The sequence below is a fragment of the Salmo salar genome, chromosome 12, assembly GCF_965601325.2.
Source record: "Salmo salar chromosome 12, fSalSal1, whole genome shotgun sequence".
In the NCBI taxonomy this organism is placed as follows: domain Eukaryota; kingdom Metazoa; phylum Chordata; class Actinopteri; order Salmoniformes; family Salmonidae; genus Salmo; species Salmo salar.
The window spans coordinates 87938772-87959109 of record NC_138302.1 but is presented as its reverse complement, the minus strand read 5'-3'; the positions used below and the strand labels follow the sequence as shown (position 1 = coordinate 87959109).

At 46.0% G+C, this 20338-nt stretch overlaps 1 protein-coding gene across 3 annotated transcripts in view; it reads right to left on the bottom strand.

Annotated features, from left to right (window-relative positions):
• Window positions 1-1416: 1416 nt before the first annotated feature.
• LOC106565708 (E3 ubiquitin-protein ligase TRIM62) overlaps window positions 1417-20338 on the bottom strand; it is a 35181-nt gene continuing 16259 nt past the window's right edge. For 2 of the 3 annotated variants that reach the window (XM_014133109.3, XM_014133108.3), the window contains exons 3-6: window positions 16829-16924; window positions 11677-12002; window positions 7454-7569; window positions 1417-4243 (exon numbers count right to left, since the gene is read on the bottom strand). In XM_014133109.3, the coding sequence (XP_013988584.1) occupies window positions 3690-4243; window positions 7454-7569; window positions 11677-12002; window positions 16829-16924 (1092 nt within the window). In that variant the 3' untranslated portion in view covers window positions 1417-3689. The remainder of the gene's footprint in view (window positions 4244-7453; window positions 7570-11676; window positions 12003-16828; window positions 16925-20338) is intronic. The other variant, XM_014133110.3, reaches the window with a different exon arrangement.

Sequence of the window (20338 nt, the reverse complement as noted above, 5' to 3'; positions counted from 1 at the left end):
TTCCCCTCCAAGGCAGAATCACTCCCACGGGAAACATCTCACCAACATTGCTGCTGCAAAAGGACTGAAAATGCCCTTCAGAGGCTACGTTTATTCCAATAATCATCTGAATAATTAGCTTCTGTTCAGACCGTGCCTTTGTTCAAACTATAAGAGCATGCTGATTATGCTCAACAAAACATTATCCTTGTGAGCAGAGTTCCATTCGTCATCTTTCTCAAGGTCACTGTGTTTACTTGTATTCATATACTCCCTGATCTAAACTCTGGGCAACACTATCTGGTCTACTAATAATGTCTATGGCATAATTTGATTTTGAGTGAAGGTGCTCTCTCCAGCTCAGAGTAACTACAGTTATGGTACCTGTGCGAGAACAGCCCAACTTTACCATTAGCTCCCCATTCCTTAGTAGGGGACAGTGAAGACAACTCACACAACACTCCCACCTGAGCCACGTTACCTATATGGTGAGAGTTTCCTAACGAGGATCTCCCCCTGGGAAAAGATCTTTCAGTTTAAATGGACAACTTCCCCTGAGGTGAAGTTAGATTCATTACAGGAGTGTAACTGAAGGTAGAAAACAGAAATGTAGAAGAAAATGCTACTGAGATATCCTGGTGGTCTGACTGACTGACACGAACAAAGGCTCTCTGTTGTTGACTGCTCTGTTGCCAGGTCCACAGTTCCCCTGTAATGATGATGTGACTGGTATCAATCTGCCCCAAAATAGCATGAATAATTATGCATGAGGCTGTCAAACTACAAGCAGCTCTGCCATGATAAAGTGGCCTCTAACAACAGCATTGATGTCAAATATCTGGCTAGCTGTTGCTTCTTATTTCCGATGTTCACTTTAAACAGTTATCAAAATTATAAATGAAATCTCCCTTTTTTTTAAGAAGGCATTCTGAGATCTCCAGGCGTTCTCCCCAGATACAGGGGACAGACGGCAGACAGGGAGACAGTGCGTGAGGGATAATTCCCGGCAGACAACACAGTAAGGCTCTTCCGTGCGGTGAGGTTGTATTGTGTTCAGATTAGACAGTGTGATCCATCACGGGGTTACTCGCAGATTTCTATTCATCTAGTTGAGAAATGCCTCAGCATGTGAACGAGAGGAACGTAGAACAAAGTCTCTGGCTTGCCGTGCCGGGGAGGCTTTCATAGGGCTGGGAGTTGGCACATCTCAGCTGAAATATGCACCTTCACACAATGTATGCTAACAAGCATTGGCTTGCACAGGCAATTTCTCTCATACTGATATCTTGTAGCTGCTCTCTCCTGGAGTTCTGTTAGACATTCTGTGTAAGCATTTCACTTGCATATTGTCAAAGGACTCAACAAATGTATTAGAGCTTCATGTTAATGTACCAGTATGTGTCAGTGTGTTTCTAAAAGGACAAAGTCAATGAGACCTTGGTTTTACCCGTCTTTAATTGTACATGAAAACCTTTATGGACCTCTAGCAGCAGAAACACAGAGTATGTTCGCACAATGAAGGGTGCACAGCGGCCATCATCCAAAAGACACAATCCTCATTAAAAAGTGTTCACATAATGGTCCTTATTCTGACCCCCACCAGTTACCCACCACCACCCCACAATAATCAGCTCCTGCTTGGTGTCCATATCAGTTACCCACCACCACCCCACAATAATCAGCTCCTGCTTGGTGTCCATATCAGTTACCCACCACCACCCCACAATAATCAGCTCCTGCTTGGTGTCCATATCAGTTACCCACCACCACCCCACAATAATCAGCTCCTGCTTGGTGTCCATATCAGTTACCCACCACCACCCCACAATAATCAGCTCCTGCTTGGTGTCCATATCAGTTACCCACCACCACCCCACAATAATCAGCTCCTGCTTGGTGTCCATATCAGTTACCCACCACCACCCCACAATAATCAGCTCCTGCTTGGTGTCCATATCAGTTACCCACCACCACCCCACAATAATCAGCTCCTGCTTGGTGTCCATATCAGTTACCCACCACCACCCCACAATAATCAGCTCCTGCTTGGTGTCCATATCACAGGACAGCAGTCTTGCTTCAAATACACCCCACAGGGTTCTGCATCATACTGCACTCTTCAGAACATACCAACAAAGTAGGGAACTGCCCCAGCTCTTCAAAGTGAAGACACACACACACACACACACACACACACACACACACGGCAGGGATTTAGGGGGTACAGATGTGATATTTTATCACTTCACCTCACAGACGAGGAGGCCAGAACATAGATTTAACACCAACATGCGCACACACTAACATACAGACGTAACCACACACACACACACACTCTCCTGGCGCTCTCCGTGCTGGACTTGGTTAAGGGACAAGAGCTTTTTATTATACATTCTGGAGGACTGGCCTTAAACTTGATTCATATGGGGCAGGAGCTAACATGAACTGAGCCTCAGAACATAGTGTATTCTGTTTACGCTGCAACAGCCTTATGGAACTAAATGGATGTTAGAAGAATGCCAACAGGCCAGGGCAGTATAATAATAATAATGTACTGTAATATTGTTCTCCTTGGCCATTTGTATATCCTTAAAGTATTTAGACAATCTATAAATATATTAAAAAACAGTGTCCATAGCATTTACTAGTTTCAACATATTTGAAGAAGAAAGTGAGAGAATGACTGATTAAAAACATTCTAGAGCTCATTAATTGCAGCGTCATGCTGCTCGAGTCGTAAGTGGTCTCTGCCCCATAGGCCAAGTGTAAATCAGCAGATGTCAAGATTCATTTATTGAGATTGACCTCTGACACCTACAATGCAATGACGAGATGCCATGGGAGGGAGGAGGCAGGGAGATGGAATCAGGAATGTACGAGCGCTAACACTAAGTGAATAAATAACCACAGGTACAGGACAGCTAGAGTAGAGCGCTAGCGTGCTGGAGGTGAATAAACCAACAAAGCATGACTCTGTGGGGAAGGGAGGGAGCGGTGAGGACAGCAAACACTACTACAGTGACCATCACTAGACCACACGGACCATGATTCTGCCGTTCCAACACGTCGTGGACTGACTGACTGAGTCAACGATGGAAAAGTGCACGTGTGACCTGAGGGAAAATAATCATCATTTTCATCAGTAAAGGGTACATGGAACAGCACTCACTGCCACCACCACGGGCGTTCACTCACAACGGCTAACTATGCCAAAGAAAAAGGACCATAGGGGTGTCAGACACATTCCACAAACACAGTTAAGCCAACTGCACAGGGGAAGAAAAGTGACCAGAGTCAAATGTCTGGCTACTGAGAGAGAGAGCAGCCATCTGTCAGTCTGGGTACTTGTAAGGAGAGCAGAGCCCTTGGGCTTGTGCAAGGTGGTCCTCAGACAGCAACAGCACAGAGATCCCCCCACTAAACCATTGTGGTATGACATCATCTATGCAGACAGAGTCTCTCCTTCCACCAGTGAAGAAGCGTTCCAATAGTCTTTCCCAGGTGAGAATAGTGAGGACCCACACCGACAGGCAAAAAGAGAGGACGCGCAAACCAGACAGAAAAACATTCCATAGTCATACACCCTGTTGTTTTTCTCATATTCCTTCATTTTAAAACTAGCTGTTTTTAGGATCTTAGTTATATCATCATCATCCTATTGTCAGGTTAGGGTTGAGGTGAGCGATCTGTCTACTGACACTGTGTAGCTCTTATAGACGCACGGTGTTGATTCTCAGCGGCTGGACATTCTTGCCGTTGGCGTGGCTCTGCCCGGGGCTAAAGTAGGGGCAGAGCTTGGCCGGGAATGTCTTCTCCCTGTAGGTGTACAGCCAGGACATGTCGTCAGCATTGTAGAACACCAGCAGGCCCTTGGGGTAGTCCAGGTACACGCCCACCTTCTCCAGCTTGCTCTTGACGTTGAGGCGGGTCCAGGGCTCGGTGCAGGCGCTGTACTGGTTGCCGTCGTGCATGACAATGCAGTAGAAGCCACGGCTGGGCTGGATCTGGATGCTGCCCTTGCGGCTGACCATCTCGTTGGCCACACCGATCATCCACTGTGTCTTCTCTGACACCATCACCTCCCAGTAGTGCACCCCAGAGCCGAAGCCCTCGGCCCCCAGCACAGACACCTCCACGTCGAAGCGCCGCGGGGAGTCCTGCAACGGCTGGGGGTGCAGGTTACCATAGGCTACGATGGTGCAGTCATCTGATAGGATGAGTCTCTGGTGGGCTGTGACGGGGTCTAAGGTCAAAGCTGCTGGCACTACGGGGAGAGAGAGAGAGAGAGAGAGAGAGAGAGAGAGAGAGAGAGAGAGAGAGAGAGAGAGAAGGGACACATTATGTATGGAGATACAGGGTTAACGTGGAGACACAACAGAGACAAGCAGACAGGGCTAGCCCAGATAGACAGTTACAGATAGACATCTTCTTGAAATACTGTTTGCCAAGAGAGAAACACGTATAAAATATGTTATGAGGACGCTCCCTCTCTGACAGACACTAGCTCCAGAACTGCTGTCATTTGGTGCACTCCATTTTCACTATCAACACTGTACTGTCTGAGTTCTATGCTGAGGCAGTGAAAATATCCTGGCATCCCATTTCAGCCAGTCCCTGAACTGGAGAGGGGTCCTGACGTCAAGTGGATACAAATTGATCTCCAAAACGTTCTATTTAAAAAGTTATACACCAGATGGATGGGAGAGGACCAAGGACATTTCGTTTGGAAGGAGGAGCTGAGCTGTGTCAATGGCTGCAGTGGTCACTGTCTGCAGTGGTCACTGTAGCTTCAAGCTGCCGTTTCTGCTCTAGCAAAAATGAGCTGATGCAGCTGAAGGACCCTATCAGGAACAGAATAAGGGACTGTCATTGGTGTTGGGATGACATGGTTGTAATACACCCTACATCTACTGTCATCATATTTTAGGAAATGAAGAAATCATGAAAAAGTATTTACATCAGCCATGTTTGGGACTGTTGGTTCACACACACTGACAATGCTAAAAAGTGAAAATCCCCCTGTAATTCTCACAAAAATCACAAGATGTCACAAATTTCTCAACAATTCCTCTGGCTGCCACAAGTCTTGATCAACAACAAATTTCCTGTTTCATACATTTTGTTGGTGATTTAGATCCAATAATTATTCTTTTTTTATATACATGAAGGGAAACCTTAAGATAAAGCATCCACTTGTTTAGAGAGAAAAATATTGATTGTTTTTGAGTAAAGTAGTAATATGTTAGTATGTTGGGGGCGAGATGGGCATCTCGTCCCTTTATGATTGATCATTTGTTTCTAGCTGTAATTTAGGCACTGGCTAGCCCAGTTAGCTAACTAGCAACCTCACTAGCCGAAAGTCTGAGGTGAAATAAACGCTTAGCAGCTCGTTAGCATAAGCCAATGTCTGCTAACCCCCAGTTAGCAGGATTCGGGGTCAAAGTTAGAATAAGGGCCAGGGTTAGACTGGCAGGCATAGACTGGTTTTATGGTTTCATGAAGCAGCACACAGAATTATTCATCCGTATCCCACAACATCAACCTCTGTCACATCCACCACCACAAAGCCTACCCAGCACCCACAGGTCTCCAGTGACCTTGCTCTGAACGTCAGCACCGATTTTAGGAAATATAAAGTAGTATATAGTGAGATTAGAAATAAGTGTTTACTGAACCAATACTCATGAGTTGTTTGTTTTTGTTTAAAGTACTAGTTCTACAACAACAAACAGCAGCAAAGGTCATATTGGAGTTGTCCCCCAGGCCAAGGATACAGGAGGTGAGGCCTAGGTAAAGAAAGGCTGAGTCGGCTACAGTCCTGGAGGACAAGTCAAAAAACTAAGAGAGAATGAAGAAAGCAAAGGGAGAAAAAAACCCTGACACTGGAAAACCCGGTGACACTGGAAAACCCGGTGACACTGGAAAACCCGGTGACACTGGAAAACCCGGTGACACTGGAAAACCCGGTGACACTGGAAAACCCGGTGACACTGGAAAACAGTCACCTAAATTCCTAAAAAACACATAAAAAAATTTAAATAAAAAAAAGGTCAACTGTAGCCATTTATTTTCTTTTATAGTTTGTTACCATAAGCATGGCCATCATCCACCTAAAAAAATGTTCTCCAAACTCAGCTTTTCTGTGTCAGCAGTTAGACATTGATCTTAATGGGGGGGGGTCTTACCCCATGTTAACCTACATTCAAAGTACCTTGGCCACCACTGTGTGATGTTATACTCAGTGTCATGCAAAGGTATGGAAATAGAGCTGTGGTGGGAGGTGGTCATGCAGATAGACCTTAGAGTCTACAACTCTGTGTTGGCCTGGCATGGCTGGGCTGCCAGCTACATGTAGTTAACTGTGGGTTAACTGTGGGTTAACTGTGGGTTAAGGAGTGAGTTTGGTTGTAGCACTCCACCCCTGCCTGCTCCACCACCTTGAGTTTTTTTCTTCAGTCATTATGGAAAACTGAACTAGAGGAACAATGGCGGCTTGTTCTCCTCACTCACTTCCATACATAGAGGTGGTTTAGAATAAAACAGACAGAGGGGAATTTGCCAAATCTCCCCCTTGTTCCTCGGTAGTTATATCTTACAGTATAAACAGGAGGTCTGGCCAGTAGCCAGCAGGCAGGACAATGTCTTTACTACACAATGACATTGCCAGGCAGTGTGTTTCAATCAATCCATTACAATGCCACTCTCTCTTGCACACATACAAACAAATGCATTCATACCCCCTCTCTCTCACACTCAGACACACACATGCTATTTTTCTAATTGGGAACATAGATTAAAAAAAGGCACGGGTTTGAGAGAAGAGACTTATTATTCCCCTAAACTATCATCTGATGGGATCGAAAGGCGTTGTGCTGTCACTGTGGCAGCCAGTGGTGATGGATTGGAACCGATTGTTCCATTTGGCACGCAGTCAAGGGAGGCCAAGAAACCACCCTGCCTTCTCAGCAGCTACAGGCCAAAATGGGTGAATCTATTGAAGGACTGAAATATTCCTTGGTGCATTATTTTAAATAACCTTCTCTAAGAGTGAGTGATGGCTGGGGGCTTAGGGAGAATATGAGGAGAGTGGGAGAAGAGGAGAGAGAATAGCTCATCATCAGCTCTCCTAACAGAGAAGGGCATCTCAACCCTCCAGCCACCATTTTCTCATCACGCAGTTCCTAAAGCTCAAGCATTCCATCTATTTTAATGCAGGATTAGCTCCCACTGTGTGAGTCTGTTCCCAAGGTTACTATTATTTCCTTGTTCCGTATAAGGCATCAATTTAAAGCCCAATTTAAACCTCAATCTATGCTACCCTTCCATGGTGGAAGACAACAATTTGTATCATTACTGATGGACGTGTTGAGGTATTCGGGAGTATCTAACAATTCATAAGAGGCTCCTGTTGAAGCCCATGCTGTTACACAGTTTAATTGGGTGAGGGTTAACGGTAACCATAGGTGGTGCATACCTGGTGAAATATCCTGAAATAGAGACTTCCATATTGTGTACTGCAGGGGCCCCATGTACTTGGAGGTCGGGAAATCTTCATATGTTAAATTGGTCTCATGTATCTTTCCTTTTATCCTGTGGGGGGAGAAGGACGATCAATGTCATTGTCAATAATCTACTCTTACATTCACATCTCTTTGCGCCCTCTGTGAGACGTCTCCAGTAGGCGTCTTTGCGCCCTCTGTGAGACGTCTCCAGTAGGCGTCTTTGCGCCCTCTGTGAGACGTCTCCAGTAGGCGTCTTTGCGCCCTCTGTGAGACGTCTCCAGTAGGCGTCTTTGCGCCCTCTGTGAGACGTCTCCAGTAGGCGTCTTTGCGCCCTCTGTGAGACGTCTCCAGTAGGCGTCTTTGCGCCCTCTGTGAGACGTCTCCAGTAGGCGTCTTTGCGCCCTCTGTGAGACGTCTCCAGTAGGCGTCTTTGCGCCCTCTGTGAGACGTCTCCAGTAGGCGTCTTTGCGCCCTCTGTGAGACGTCTCCAGTAGGCGTCTTTGCGCCCTCTGTGAGACGTCTCCAGTAGGCGTCTTTGCGCCCTCTGTGAGACGTCTCCAGTAGGCGTCTTTGCGCCCTCTGTGAGACGTCTCCAGTAGGCGTCTTTGCGCCCTCTGTGAGACGTCTCCAGTAGGCGTCTTTGCGCCCTCTGTGAGACGTCTCCAGTAAGCGTCTTTGCGCCCTCTGTGAGACGTCTCCAGTAGGCGTCTTTGCGCCCTCTGTGAGACGTCTCCAGTAGGCGTCTTTGCGCCCTCTGTGAGACGTCTCCAGTAGGCGTCTTTGCGCCCTCTGTGAGACGTCTCCAGTAGGCGTCTTTGCGCCCTCTGTGAGACGTCTCCAGTAGGCGTCTTTGCGCCCTCTGTGAGACGTCTCCAGTAAGCGTCTTTGCGCCCTCTGTGAGACGTCTCCAGTAGGCGTCTTTGCGCCCTCTGTGAGACGTCTCCAGTAAGCGTCTTTGCGCCCTCTGTGAGACGTCTCCAGTAGGCGTCTTTGCGCCCTCTGTGAGACGTCTCCAGTAAGCGTCTTTGCGCCCTCTGTGAGACGTCTCCAGTAGGCGTCTTTGCGCCCTCTGTGAGACGTCTCCAGTAGGCGTCTTTGCGCCCTCTGTGAGACGTCTCCAGTAGGCGTCTTTGCGCCCTCTGTGAGACGTCTCCAGTAGGCGTCTTTGCGCCCTCTGTGAGACGTCTCCAGTAAGCGTCTTTGCGCCCTCTGTGAGACGTCTCCAGTAGGCGTCTTTGCGCCCTCTGTGAGACGTCTCCAGTAAGCGTCTTTGCGCCCTCTGTGAGACGTCTCCAGTAGGCGTCTTTGCGCCCTCTGTGAGACGTCTCCAGTAGGCGTCTTTGCGCCCTCTGTGAGACGTCTCCAGTAGGCGTCTTTGCGCCCTCTGTGAGACGTCTCCAGTAACTGCACCATTTTCTCTGTTGTTATCCGTCAGACTCTGGATTCCCCAAGGCTTAATGTTCTACAGCAGTGTAGATTGACATGGGTGGGGGGGGGGTCAGCTGTAATGCTATTACTGTGTCAACCCCCACATTAGTCATTCTCATCACTCCCACATGTAACCTTGGCCTCAGGCAGGAAGAGGTGGTTTTCCCACTAGGGATGTGCATCATTCCCTTTCAATAAGATTCGATATGCATCTAGATGCCTGGGCTCCGATACAGGAACAATAGCTTTCAGTCCGATTAGATTACGAATCAATGCGATTCAGTTCAATGTGATTCAAAGCACTAACATATGTTGCATAAACACCATTTTCCATTGTAAATTAAAGTCTGCTGCTGATGGAGCTCATGAGCTGGTCTTCCCTGAACTGGATCTGTAGGAGCTGACGTGTGTGTATGTATGTACTGTGTACTATATACAGTTGAAGTCGGAAGTTTACATACACCTTAGCCAAATACATTTAAACTCAGTTTTTCACAATTCCTGACATTTAATCTCAGTGAAAATCCCTGTTTTAGTTCAGTTAGGATCACCACTTTATTTTAAGAATGTGAAATGTCAGAATAATAGTAGAGAGAATGATGTATTTCAGCTTTTATTTCTTTCATCACATTCCCAGTGGGTCAGAAGTTTACATACACTCAATTAGTATTTGGTAGCATTGCCTTTAAATTGTTTAACTTGGGTCAAACGTTTCGTGTAGCCTTCCACAAGCTTCCCACAATACGTTGGGTGAATTTTGGCCCATTCCTCCTGACAGAGCTGGTGTAACTGAATCAGGTTTGTAGGCCTCCTTGCTTGCACACACTTTTCAGTTCTGCCCACAAATTGTCTATGGGATTGAGGTCAGGACTTTGTGATGGCCACTCCAACACCTTGACTTTGTTGTCCTTGAGCCATTTTGCCACAACTTTGGAAGTATGCTTGGTGTCATTGTCCATTTGGAAGACCCATTTGCGACCAAGCTTTAACTTCCTGACTGATGTCTTGAGATGTCGCTTCAATATATCCACATACTTTTTCTTCCTCATGATGCCATCTATTTTGCGAAGTGCACCAGTCCCTCCTGCAGCAAAGCACCCCCACAACATGATGCTGCCACCAGCAGCCACCCCCGTGCTTCACGGTTGGGATGGTATTCTTTGGCTTGCAAGCATTCCCATTTTTCCTCCAAACATAACGATGGTCATTATGGCCTAACAGTTCTATTTTTGTTTCATCAGACCAGAGGACATTTCTCCAAAAAGTACAATCTTTGTCCCCATGTGCAGTTGCAAACCGTAGTCTGACTTTTTTATGGCAGTTTGGCATCTTCCTTGCTGAGCGGCCTTTCAGGTTATGTCGATATAGGACTCATTTTACTGTGGATATAGATACTTTTTGTACCGGTTTCCTCCAGCATCTTCACAAGGTCCTTTGCTGTTGTTCTGGGATTGATTTGCACTTTTTGCACCAAAGTACATTCATCTCTAGGAGACAAAACGCGTCTCCTTCCTGAGCGGTATGACAGCTGGGTGGTCCCATGGTGTTTATACTTGCGTACTATTGTTTGTACAGATGAACGTGGGACCTTCAGGCGTTTGGAAATTGCTCCCAAGGATGAACCAGACTTGTGGAGGTCTACAATTGTTTTTCTGAGGTCTTGGCTGATTTCTTTTGATTTTCCCGTAATGTGAAGCAAAGACGCAAGAGTTTGAAGGTAGGCCTTAAAATATATCCACAGGTACACCTCAAATTGACTCAAATTATGTAAATTAGCCTATCAGAAGCTTCTAAAGCCATGACACAATTTTATGGAATTTTCCAAGCTTTTTAAAAGCACAGTCAACTTAGTGTATGTAAACTTCTGACCCACTGGAATTATGATACAGTGAATTATAAGTGAAATAATCTGTCTGTAAACAATTGTTGGAAAAATTACTTGTGTCATGCACAAAGTAGATGTCCTAACCAACTTGCCAAAACTATAGTTTGTTAACAAGAAATTTGTGGAGTGGTTGACAAATGAGTTTTAATAACTCCAACCTAAGTTTACATAAACTTCCGACTTCAACTGTAGATTTTCTGACTGACGCATACTAAATTTGGATTGGATTGGGGTCCACATGTTTAAGATACAAGTGCATCTGTGAATCGTTACCTTACTATTTTCACCACTTTGAAGCCCTTCTCAACCCTGCCTGGGAAAGCTAGGGCTGCACAGCTAAACACTGATCATCTTGAGGAACATTGAAAAAAAAAGAAGAAAAGAACAGGGTGTTTGGTGAGGCAAGGCTAACCATTCACCTGCTGTGCATTTAAGTGACTGTTAGCCTGAGGAGAAACCACAACCTTGTCAAGCCTGTTCTCACAAAGTTACAAAGAAGTATTGGAAAATGTGAGATGGCGAACCTGTACATCAGTTCATTCTTCACTCATTCCTGTCAATGCCCTCTGGACTGGTTGTTAGAACGCCTACTGATGCAACAACTTCCTCAGTTCACCTTATCAATCCCTCTAAGATCTTAAATACTTCAACTCTATCCCCCGGAGCTCACTCTTTCACAGATTTCAAATAATGAGCCCTGTATATCTGGCCTGTTAAGCTATCTGTCAGAGACCCGGGATAAGACTCATTGCCTAACTCTGCACTTTCACTCCAAGATATCAATATCACTATCCTGACGATGAGCAGAATGGATTACATTCAGGGGATGGTGTTATGTTAGGAGGGTAGTATAACATAACCTCAGACAGCGTACTATCTTACAAAAGTTTAGGACTGTGGCTGTTTGGAAGAAGAGCTGATCCATGGTCAGTCAGACAGTAAGCAGAGCACCTCTCGGAGGTGAGGGCAACACCCTCCAGGAAGTCATGGCGTCCCGGCTCGTTGAGGCGCTCCTGCAGGATGCCGATGCCCTCCTTGACGTCACGCAGCTGCTGGCTGAAGCGCTGGATCTTGTGCTCGATGTCGGAGAGCGTGCGCGCCGTGTCAGTCTCCAGCTCCTCTAACATGGCCTTCTGGCGCTCGCGCAGAAACCGCTGTAGATGCTCAAACACCTCGCCGATGGTCGCACGAAGGCCCTTGGCCGACGACTGGAAAGAGAGAGAGGGCGAGAGGAGACGGGGACAAGAGAGAGAGATGAGAAAGAGAAGAGGGGGATGAGAGGTTATTTATTTACAATGAAAGTGCAGGTTATGCTACAACCATTAAACATTATCAAATCAAAAATCGAATCTAACTATTTGTCACATGCGCCGAATAAAAGTGTAGACCTTACCGTGAAATGCTAACTTACAAGCCCTTAACTCTTCTTGAAGTGTTGGTTAAGAAAATATTTACCAAATAAACGAAAGTAAAAATAATAAAACACAATAACAAGGCTATATGCAGGGGGTACCGGTACCGAGTCAGTGTGCGGGGATACAGGTTAGAGGTCATTTGTACATGAAGGTTGGGGTGAAGTGACTATGCATAGATAATAAACAGCAAGTAGCAGCAGTGTACAAAACAAATGTGGGGGGGGTCAATGTAAAAGTCCGGTGGCCATTCATTGTTCAGCAGTCTTATGGCTTGGGGGGTAGAAGCTTTTAAGGAGCCTTTTGGTCGTAGACTTGGCGCTCCGGTACCACTTGCCATGCGGTAGCAGAAAAAACAGTCTATGACTTTTATGGGCTTTCCTCTGACACCGCCTATTATATAGGTCCTGGATGGCAGGAAGCTTGGCCCCAGTGATGTACTGGGCCGTTCGCACTACCCTCTGTCGTGCCTTACGGTCAGATACCGAGCAGTTGCCATGCCACGCGGTGATGCAACCGGTCAGGATGCTCTCGATGATGCAGCTGTAGAACCTTTTTAGGAACTGGGGACCCATGCTAAATCTTTTCAGTCTCCTGAGAGGGAAAAGGTTTTGTCGTGCCCTCTTCACGACTGCCTTGGTGTGTTTGGACCACGATAGATTGTTGGTGATGTGGACACCAAGAAACTTGGAACTCTCGACCTGCTCAACTACAGCCCCTTGATGTTAATGGGGCCTGTTCGGCCCGCCTTTTCCTGTAGTCCACGATCAACTCCTTTGTCTTGCTCACATTGAGGGAGAGGTGGTTTCCTGGCACCACACTGCCAGTTCTCTGACCTCCTCCTTATAGGCTGTCAAATCGTTGTCGGTGATCAGACTGTTGTGTCGTCAGCAAACTTAATGGTGTTGGAGTCGTGTTTGGCCACACAGTCGTGGGTGAACAGCGAGTACAAGAGGGAACTAAGTAAACACCCCTGAGGGGCCCCAGTGTTTAGGATCAACATGGAAGACGTGTTGTTGCCTACCCTTACCACCTGGGGGCGGCCCATCAGGAAGTCCAGGATCCAGTTGCAGAGGGAGGTGTTTAGTCCCAGGGTCCTTAGCTTAGTGATGAGCTTTGTGGGCACTATGGTGTTGAACACTGAGCTGTAGTCAATGAACAGCATTCCCACATAGGTGTTAATTTTGTCCAGGTGAGAAAGGGCAATGTGGAGTGCAATAGAGATTGCGTCATCTGTGGATCTGTTGGGGCGGTATGCAAATTGGAGCGGGTCTAGGGTGTCCGGGAGGATGCTGTTGATGTGAGCCATGACCAATTTTATTTTCCAATGATTGCATGTTAGCAAGTAGAATTGATGGCAGTGGGAGTTCTGTCTCTCCTACAGATTCTCAAAAGGCAGCCTGATCTGCTTCCTCTTTTCCTCCGGCTTTTCTTCACGCAAATGACGGGGATCTGGGCCTGTTCCCGGGAGAGCAGTACATCTTTCTCATCGGACTCGTTAAAGGAAAAAGCGTCTTCCAGTTTGTGGTGAGTAATCCCAGTTCTGATGTCCAGAAGTTATTTTCGGTCATAAGAGACGGTAGCAGCAACATTATGTACAAAATAGGTTTTTAAAAAAAGGAAAAAAAGATCAAATTGCACAACTGGTTACGTGCATGTACAACGGCAGCCATCATCTTCGGCGCCATCTTAACAACTGGGGGGTTTGAGCCCTGAATGCTGATTGGCTGACAGCCGTGGTATATTTGTATACCACGGGTATGACAAAACATGTATTTTTACTGCTCTAATTACATTGGTAACCAGTTTATAATATCAATAAGGCACCTCGGGGGCTGGTGGTATATGGCCAATATACTACGGCTAAGGGCTGTATCCAGGCACTCCACGTTGCGTCGTGCATAAGAACAGCCCTTAGATGTGGTTTATTGGCCATATACCACACCCCCTCGGGCCTTATTGCTTAAATAGAAAACTTATGTCTAATCAAGTGCCTCTGTCACTCTGCCTCTGCACTCTTAAGCTACTGCCTGCCACTTGACAAGATTCAGTAACCCCATGGCTTACTTAAACAATAAGGCACAAGAAGGGGTGTGGTATATGGCTAATATACCACGGCTGTGGACTGTTCTTATGTACGACGCAACGCAGAGTGCCTGGATACAGCCCTTAGCTGTTGTATATTGGTCATATACTACAAACCCCTGAGGTGCCTTATTGTTATTATAAACTGGTAACCATGGTAATTAGAACAGTAAAACATTTTTTTTGTCATACCTGTGGTATACAGTCTGATATACCACAGCCTTCAGCCAATCAGCATTCAGGGCTCGAACCACTTGGTTTATAAAAACCTTTTTAGCACCTAACTACTATGTAAATTCATTGACTGAAAAAAATCGAATAGTCAAAGGCAGGGCTTCTAGGGACAATCCCCATCTGCTGTTATAGATCATCCAACATTAAATCAATACAAAATGTGCCATCATAAGAACAGCCTATACAGAGAGCATTAGGAGTAGAATAGGGCAAAGCTCAGCCTCACTGGAAGGTTGGGACAGTGGAAGAGGCCCTAGAGCACAGTTAGTCACATTGTGCTGTTTTAATAGTGGTACTGCTTGTGAGATAGAGAGCATGTTTAAAAGGCTGATGCTGTGGGGTCGGCTGGGGACAGAAGGCAACATGTACAAGGCCAGCAGATAGTCAGTGAAAAGGATGCTGTTATGGGAAGAGCAGTGCTGTTGATGAGGGAAAAAGGAGCGGAAGCTGAGGAGAGGAGAGAGTGGGGTGAATTGATTTGTAGTCGTGGGGAAATCAAGGAGGGCGCTGGACTTGAAGAGGAAATGAATCATCTCCAATGCTAACAGCAACAGTAGCAGCAGAGACAGAACAAAGAGAGGAGATCCAAGAGGCTCAGTCCAGTAACAACTGGAGGGAGCAGCTTCTCACACAGGGCTTCTGTCTGGCTGTACAAAGAAAACATTCACTCTGTTCTAGTAGTTTCTACTCCTCTCCATCACAGGGAGCACCAGGGAGCAGCATCAGAATCTGGGTTTTATTGCTACTGCCTGCCATAAATCAATTTCCCTCCAGCAGCATGCCTGTTCCTGTAGGAACCTAGTAGCATTCCCCCTGCGCTGCTGGGAACTTTAAGCCTATTAAGATCATTTATCTCCAATACAGAGCAGGGCAGGAGTGGGATGTGAGTGTGACAGTGAGAGGAGGACAGGACTGATGAGGCCTGCAGCAATGCAGTAACCATGTGCCAGTCTTCTCCAGGCTGGGTCTCAGAGAAGCAGCACGTTAAATCAGACAAACCCCCATGGCCAGAGAATCAGACACCATGTCTGCTCTTCAGACAGGGAAGGGGATGCCCCTAAACACATGGGCCCAGGACTGGAACTAAACTAGAGCACCAGAACCAATATAAACCAATTAAGTGACAAACAGCAGTGTTAGGGGACATTTCGGTCATACCAAAACAAGGGTAATGGCAGCCTCACACCACCCTGCTCAAAGTTTCAGTTTCAACACCTTCATGTTGCCTGGGAGAGAGGGGTAGAGAGGATTATGGGTGTTTGAGGTGGGCAGTCTCGCGTTTCAGGATTACATAACATCATTTGTGGGTGCTTTGATCAGATCCTACAAATCAATTCTTCTTTGGTTTCTGTGTGTGGTCAAGCAGGAAGAGCAGGAAAACAGAGCATTTCATTGTCATCAACCTAAATGTATTGGAGAGGCAGGGAGATCGATTTAGTTCCCCTATGGGCCTTTTCCAGGCAACGCACATTTCTTCGGACAAATGGATGCAAACCTAATGAGATGGGCTGATTTCTAATGGAGGGCTAGAAGAGCTCCAACAGGCAGTCAGCTGAAGGTGATGGCAGGATGGCAGGTCTGCCTCTCTGGGCCAGAGCCAGGTTAAAGTAAAGTCCTGCGGACAGGACAGGAAGACGGGAGGGCGCTGGCTGGGCTGGCGTGCCAGGGAACAGCCAGCATGTAAACAGCAGAAAGAACGACACCCTTCCACTCTGTCAGACAGCCCTGCCTTTGTGAAGTCATCAAAGGGGGAAGAGATGAGACAGAAAAGGTGACTGAGGAATATCTGTTGTATTGAGTGGCTGCTCTTACTCCTCTGATTAAAACAAGGTGTATAGATTAAAGAGATGCTCAATAAACCAATCAGTTCAGTACAGACAGGTGGAGGGTGACAGAGATGGGATGAGAGACAGACAGAAACCACTCGACCATTAACTTGGTCTCTAATGGGTAAAAAGACTCTAAGTTACCTTGGTCTAAGTGAATGTCCGTGCTTGGTGTGCTACCTTGGTCTCAGTGAGTAGTGCTTAGTGTGCTACCTTGGTCTCAGTGAGTAGTGCTTAGTGTGCTACCTTGGTCTCAGTGAGTAGTGCTTAGTGTTCTACCTTGGTCTCAGTGAGTAGTGCTTAGTGTGCTACCTTGGTCTCAGTGAGTAGTGCTTAGTGTGCTACCTTGGTCTCAGTGAGTAGTGCTTAGTGTGCTACCTTGGTCTCAGTGAGTAGTGCTTAGTGTGCTACCTTGGTCTCAGTGAGTAGTGCTTAGTGTGCTACCTTGGTCTCAGTGAGTAGTGCTTAGTGTGTTACCTTGGTCTCAGTGAGTAGTCTCTGCAGTAGCTGCAGGGCCTCTGTGTGTCCCTTCTCACTGTCCTGCAGAGTGGCCAGCTGCTCCTTCATCTCCCTCTGCAACAGAACATAGACAATATATTAGCGAGCGCGAAAGAGAACGAGCGAGAACGAAAGAGAGCGAGCCAAAATGGACTGGGTACTGGGTCTGAGGAACGGAGGTTTCCAGAGAGGGTTCCATCAGAGAGAAAGTGGGTCTCTGTGCTGCTGTCACCAACAGAGGTCCCCCGGGCCCAGTCTAGACAGAGGTCCCCCGAGCCCAATCCGCTGCACACACAGTGACTTGAATTCTAAAAGCAACATAATCCACTTAGCATTTCCAGTCATATGAGCCTGTGCCTCTAAGTGTCAGAAGTGGAGCAGGGGAACTGCAGGTGCAGGGCTTGAGAATGTGTTCAATGTCATGCTGCCAGTGAAGATCATTGCTAAGCTCTCCTCCAGTTCCAATAGTCCAGAGGGATAACAGAAGTCTAAATGGGACTGTCAGTAAAGAAGGACAGAAGGGGTCATTACAACAGCGGTCAGTCATTTAGCTGCTGCGGAAAGTACTGAGAGGAATATCAATGCAGCAATAGAACATTTCTTCCTGTTGACTATCAAATATTCAAGCCAACAGTCTTCAAATTCAGCTCTTTGGCACAGAAACAGGCCAGGCAGACGTTCAATGTACTTTGGTTTACGATGTGCTGACGGAAGAAGCCCATTTCATTGGTTATAATATTGGCTACAAAATAGATGTGGAAAAGACACATGTGGGGAGTTTCTTTCTATTCAGCTTTGAATGAGCCTTTTCAAGGACATGGACTAAGTAAAACAATCTCCCAGTGCTGAGATGGAACGTGGCTTTACATTTTAATGATAGGAAGACTGCAGTAGGATCAGCGGGTTCCATTTCTCTCAGGGCCAGCTCCAGCCTGCAATAGGTCAGAGGGCACTCTCCTCTTACAGGCTATGGACCAATCCGAAGAGAGGAGCGCCGTTTACACGGGCCTCTGCACTGCCAGGGACCTCACTCTGTTGTCTGACTGGTTGTTGTAAGCAGATCATTGTATTGGCCTATAGCATCGAATAATTAAGAATAATCTTGATCCAAGATACTAACCGAGAGAGGGGCAACACTGCCCCATGCCATTTGAAACTTCAGTCTGTCTGTTTATGGAGTCAAATCAAATCAAGCTGTATTTATACAGCACATTTCAGACAGAATGCAACACAATGTGCTTCACATAAAAAATCTAATCAAATCAAAACTTCCATATTTACTACAAAATAAACATAAGGGGATAAAAAAAAGAATAACAATAAAAAAGGAATAAAAGACTCCTCCCCCTGACCATCTCAGCAGGCGGACCAAAGTCTGATATGATATTTCCCCCAGGATGCCGAGCGGCAGGGAACAGGGTCACGGTTGGTTGGCTGATTATAAACCTAACTCATTTCTCACACACCTCCCCCTTTTCTCTCACATTAACAGCTCCAGGCTATATCTTAGAAAATGAGATCACTGCCTCACATTTCCTAAACACGCACAGGGGCTTAATATTTTCCCCAAACGTTCCTGCCAGCTGCAGGCCTTACTAATACAGCAACTTGCTTAGGAGCTAAAGAGGGTTACTGGCTTCAAACAGGCTGCCTGCTCTGAGGAAGACAGGAACAAAACAGCCCCAGTCCCAGCGTGAATGAGCATCACACAGGATGTCTGGAGTTGAACAGGTGCTAAATAAATAAATAAATATATATATACACACACTTATATTTTGTCTGGGTTTTGCATGCATACATACAGTTGAAGTCGAAAGTTTACATACACCTTAGCTAAATACATTTACACTCAGTTTTTCACAATTCCTGACATTTAATCCTAGTAAAAATTCCCTGTCTTAGGTCAGTTAGGATCACCACTTTATTTTAAGAATGTGAAATGTCAGAATAAAATTATTTCAGCTTTTATTTCTTTCATCACATTCCCAGTGGGTCAGAAGTTTACATACACTCAATTAGTATTTGGTAGCATTGCCATTAAATTGGTAAACTTCGGTCAAACGTTTCGTGTAGCCTTCCACAAGCTTCCCACAATAGGTTGGGTGAATTGTGGCCCATTCCTCCTGACAGAGCTGGTGTAACTGAGTCAGGTTTGAAGGCCTCCTTGCCAGCACACGCCTTTTCAGTTCTGCCCAAAAATGTCCTCTGGGATTGAGGTCAGGGCTTTGTGATGGCCACTCCCAATGCCTTGAATTTGTTGTCCTGAAGCCATTTTGCCTCAACTTTGGAAGTTTGCTTGGGGTCATTGTCCATTTGGAAGACCCATTTGCAACCAAGCTGTAACTTCCTGACATGTTGCTTCAATATATCCACATCATTTTTCTTCCTCATGATGAGATCCATTTTGTGAAGTGCACCAGTCTCTCCTGCAGCAGAGCACCCCCACAACATGATGCTGCCACCCCCGTGCTTCACGGTTGGGATGATGTTCTCCGTCTTGCAAGCATCCCCCTTTTTCCTCCAAACATAATGCTGGTCATTACGGCCAAACAGTTTTATTTTTGTTTCATCAGACCAGAGGACATTTCTCCAAAAAGTACGATCTTTGTCCCCATGTGCAGTTGCAAACCGTAGTCTGGCTTTTTTATGGAGGTTTTGGAGCAGTGGCTTCTTCCTTGCTGAGTGGCCTTCCAGGTTATGTCGATATAGGACTTGTTTTACTGTGAATATAGATACTTTTGTACCGGTTTCCTCCAGCATCTTCACAAGGTCCTTTGCTGTTGTTCTGGGATTGATTTGCACTTTTCGCACCAAAGTACGTTTATCTCTAGGAGACAGAATGCGTCTTCTTCCTGAGCGGTATGACGGCTGTGTGGTCCAATGGTGTTTATACTTGCATACTATTGTTTGTACAGATGAACGTGGTACCTTCAGCCGTTTGGAAATTGCTCCCAATGATGAACCAGACTTGTGGAGGTCTACAATTGTTTTTCTGAGGTCTTGGCTGATTTCTTTTGATTTTCCCATGATGTCAAGCAAAGAGGCACTGAGTTTGAAGGTAGGCCTTGAAATACATCCATAGGTACACCTCTAATTGACTCAATTAGCCTATCAGAAGCTTCTAAAGCCATGACATCATTTTCTGGAATTTTCCAAGCTGTTTAAAGGCACAGTCAACTTAGTGTATGTAAACCTCTGACCCACTGGAATTATGATACAGTGAATTATAAGTGAAATAATCTGTCTATAAACAATTGTTGGAAAAATTGCTTGTGTCATGCACAAAGTAGATGTCCTAACAGACTTGCCAAAACTATAGTTTGTTAACAAGAAATTTGTGGAGCGGTTGAAAAATAAGTTAAAATGACTCCAACCTAAGTGTATGTAAACTTCCAACTTCAGCTGTATACACACACACACACACACGTATATACAGTGCTGTGAAAAAGTATTTGCCCCCTTCCTGATTTCTTATTTTTTTGCACATAT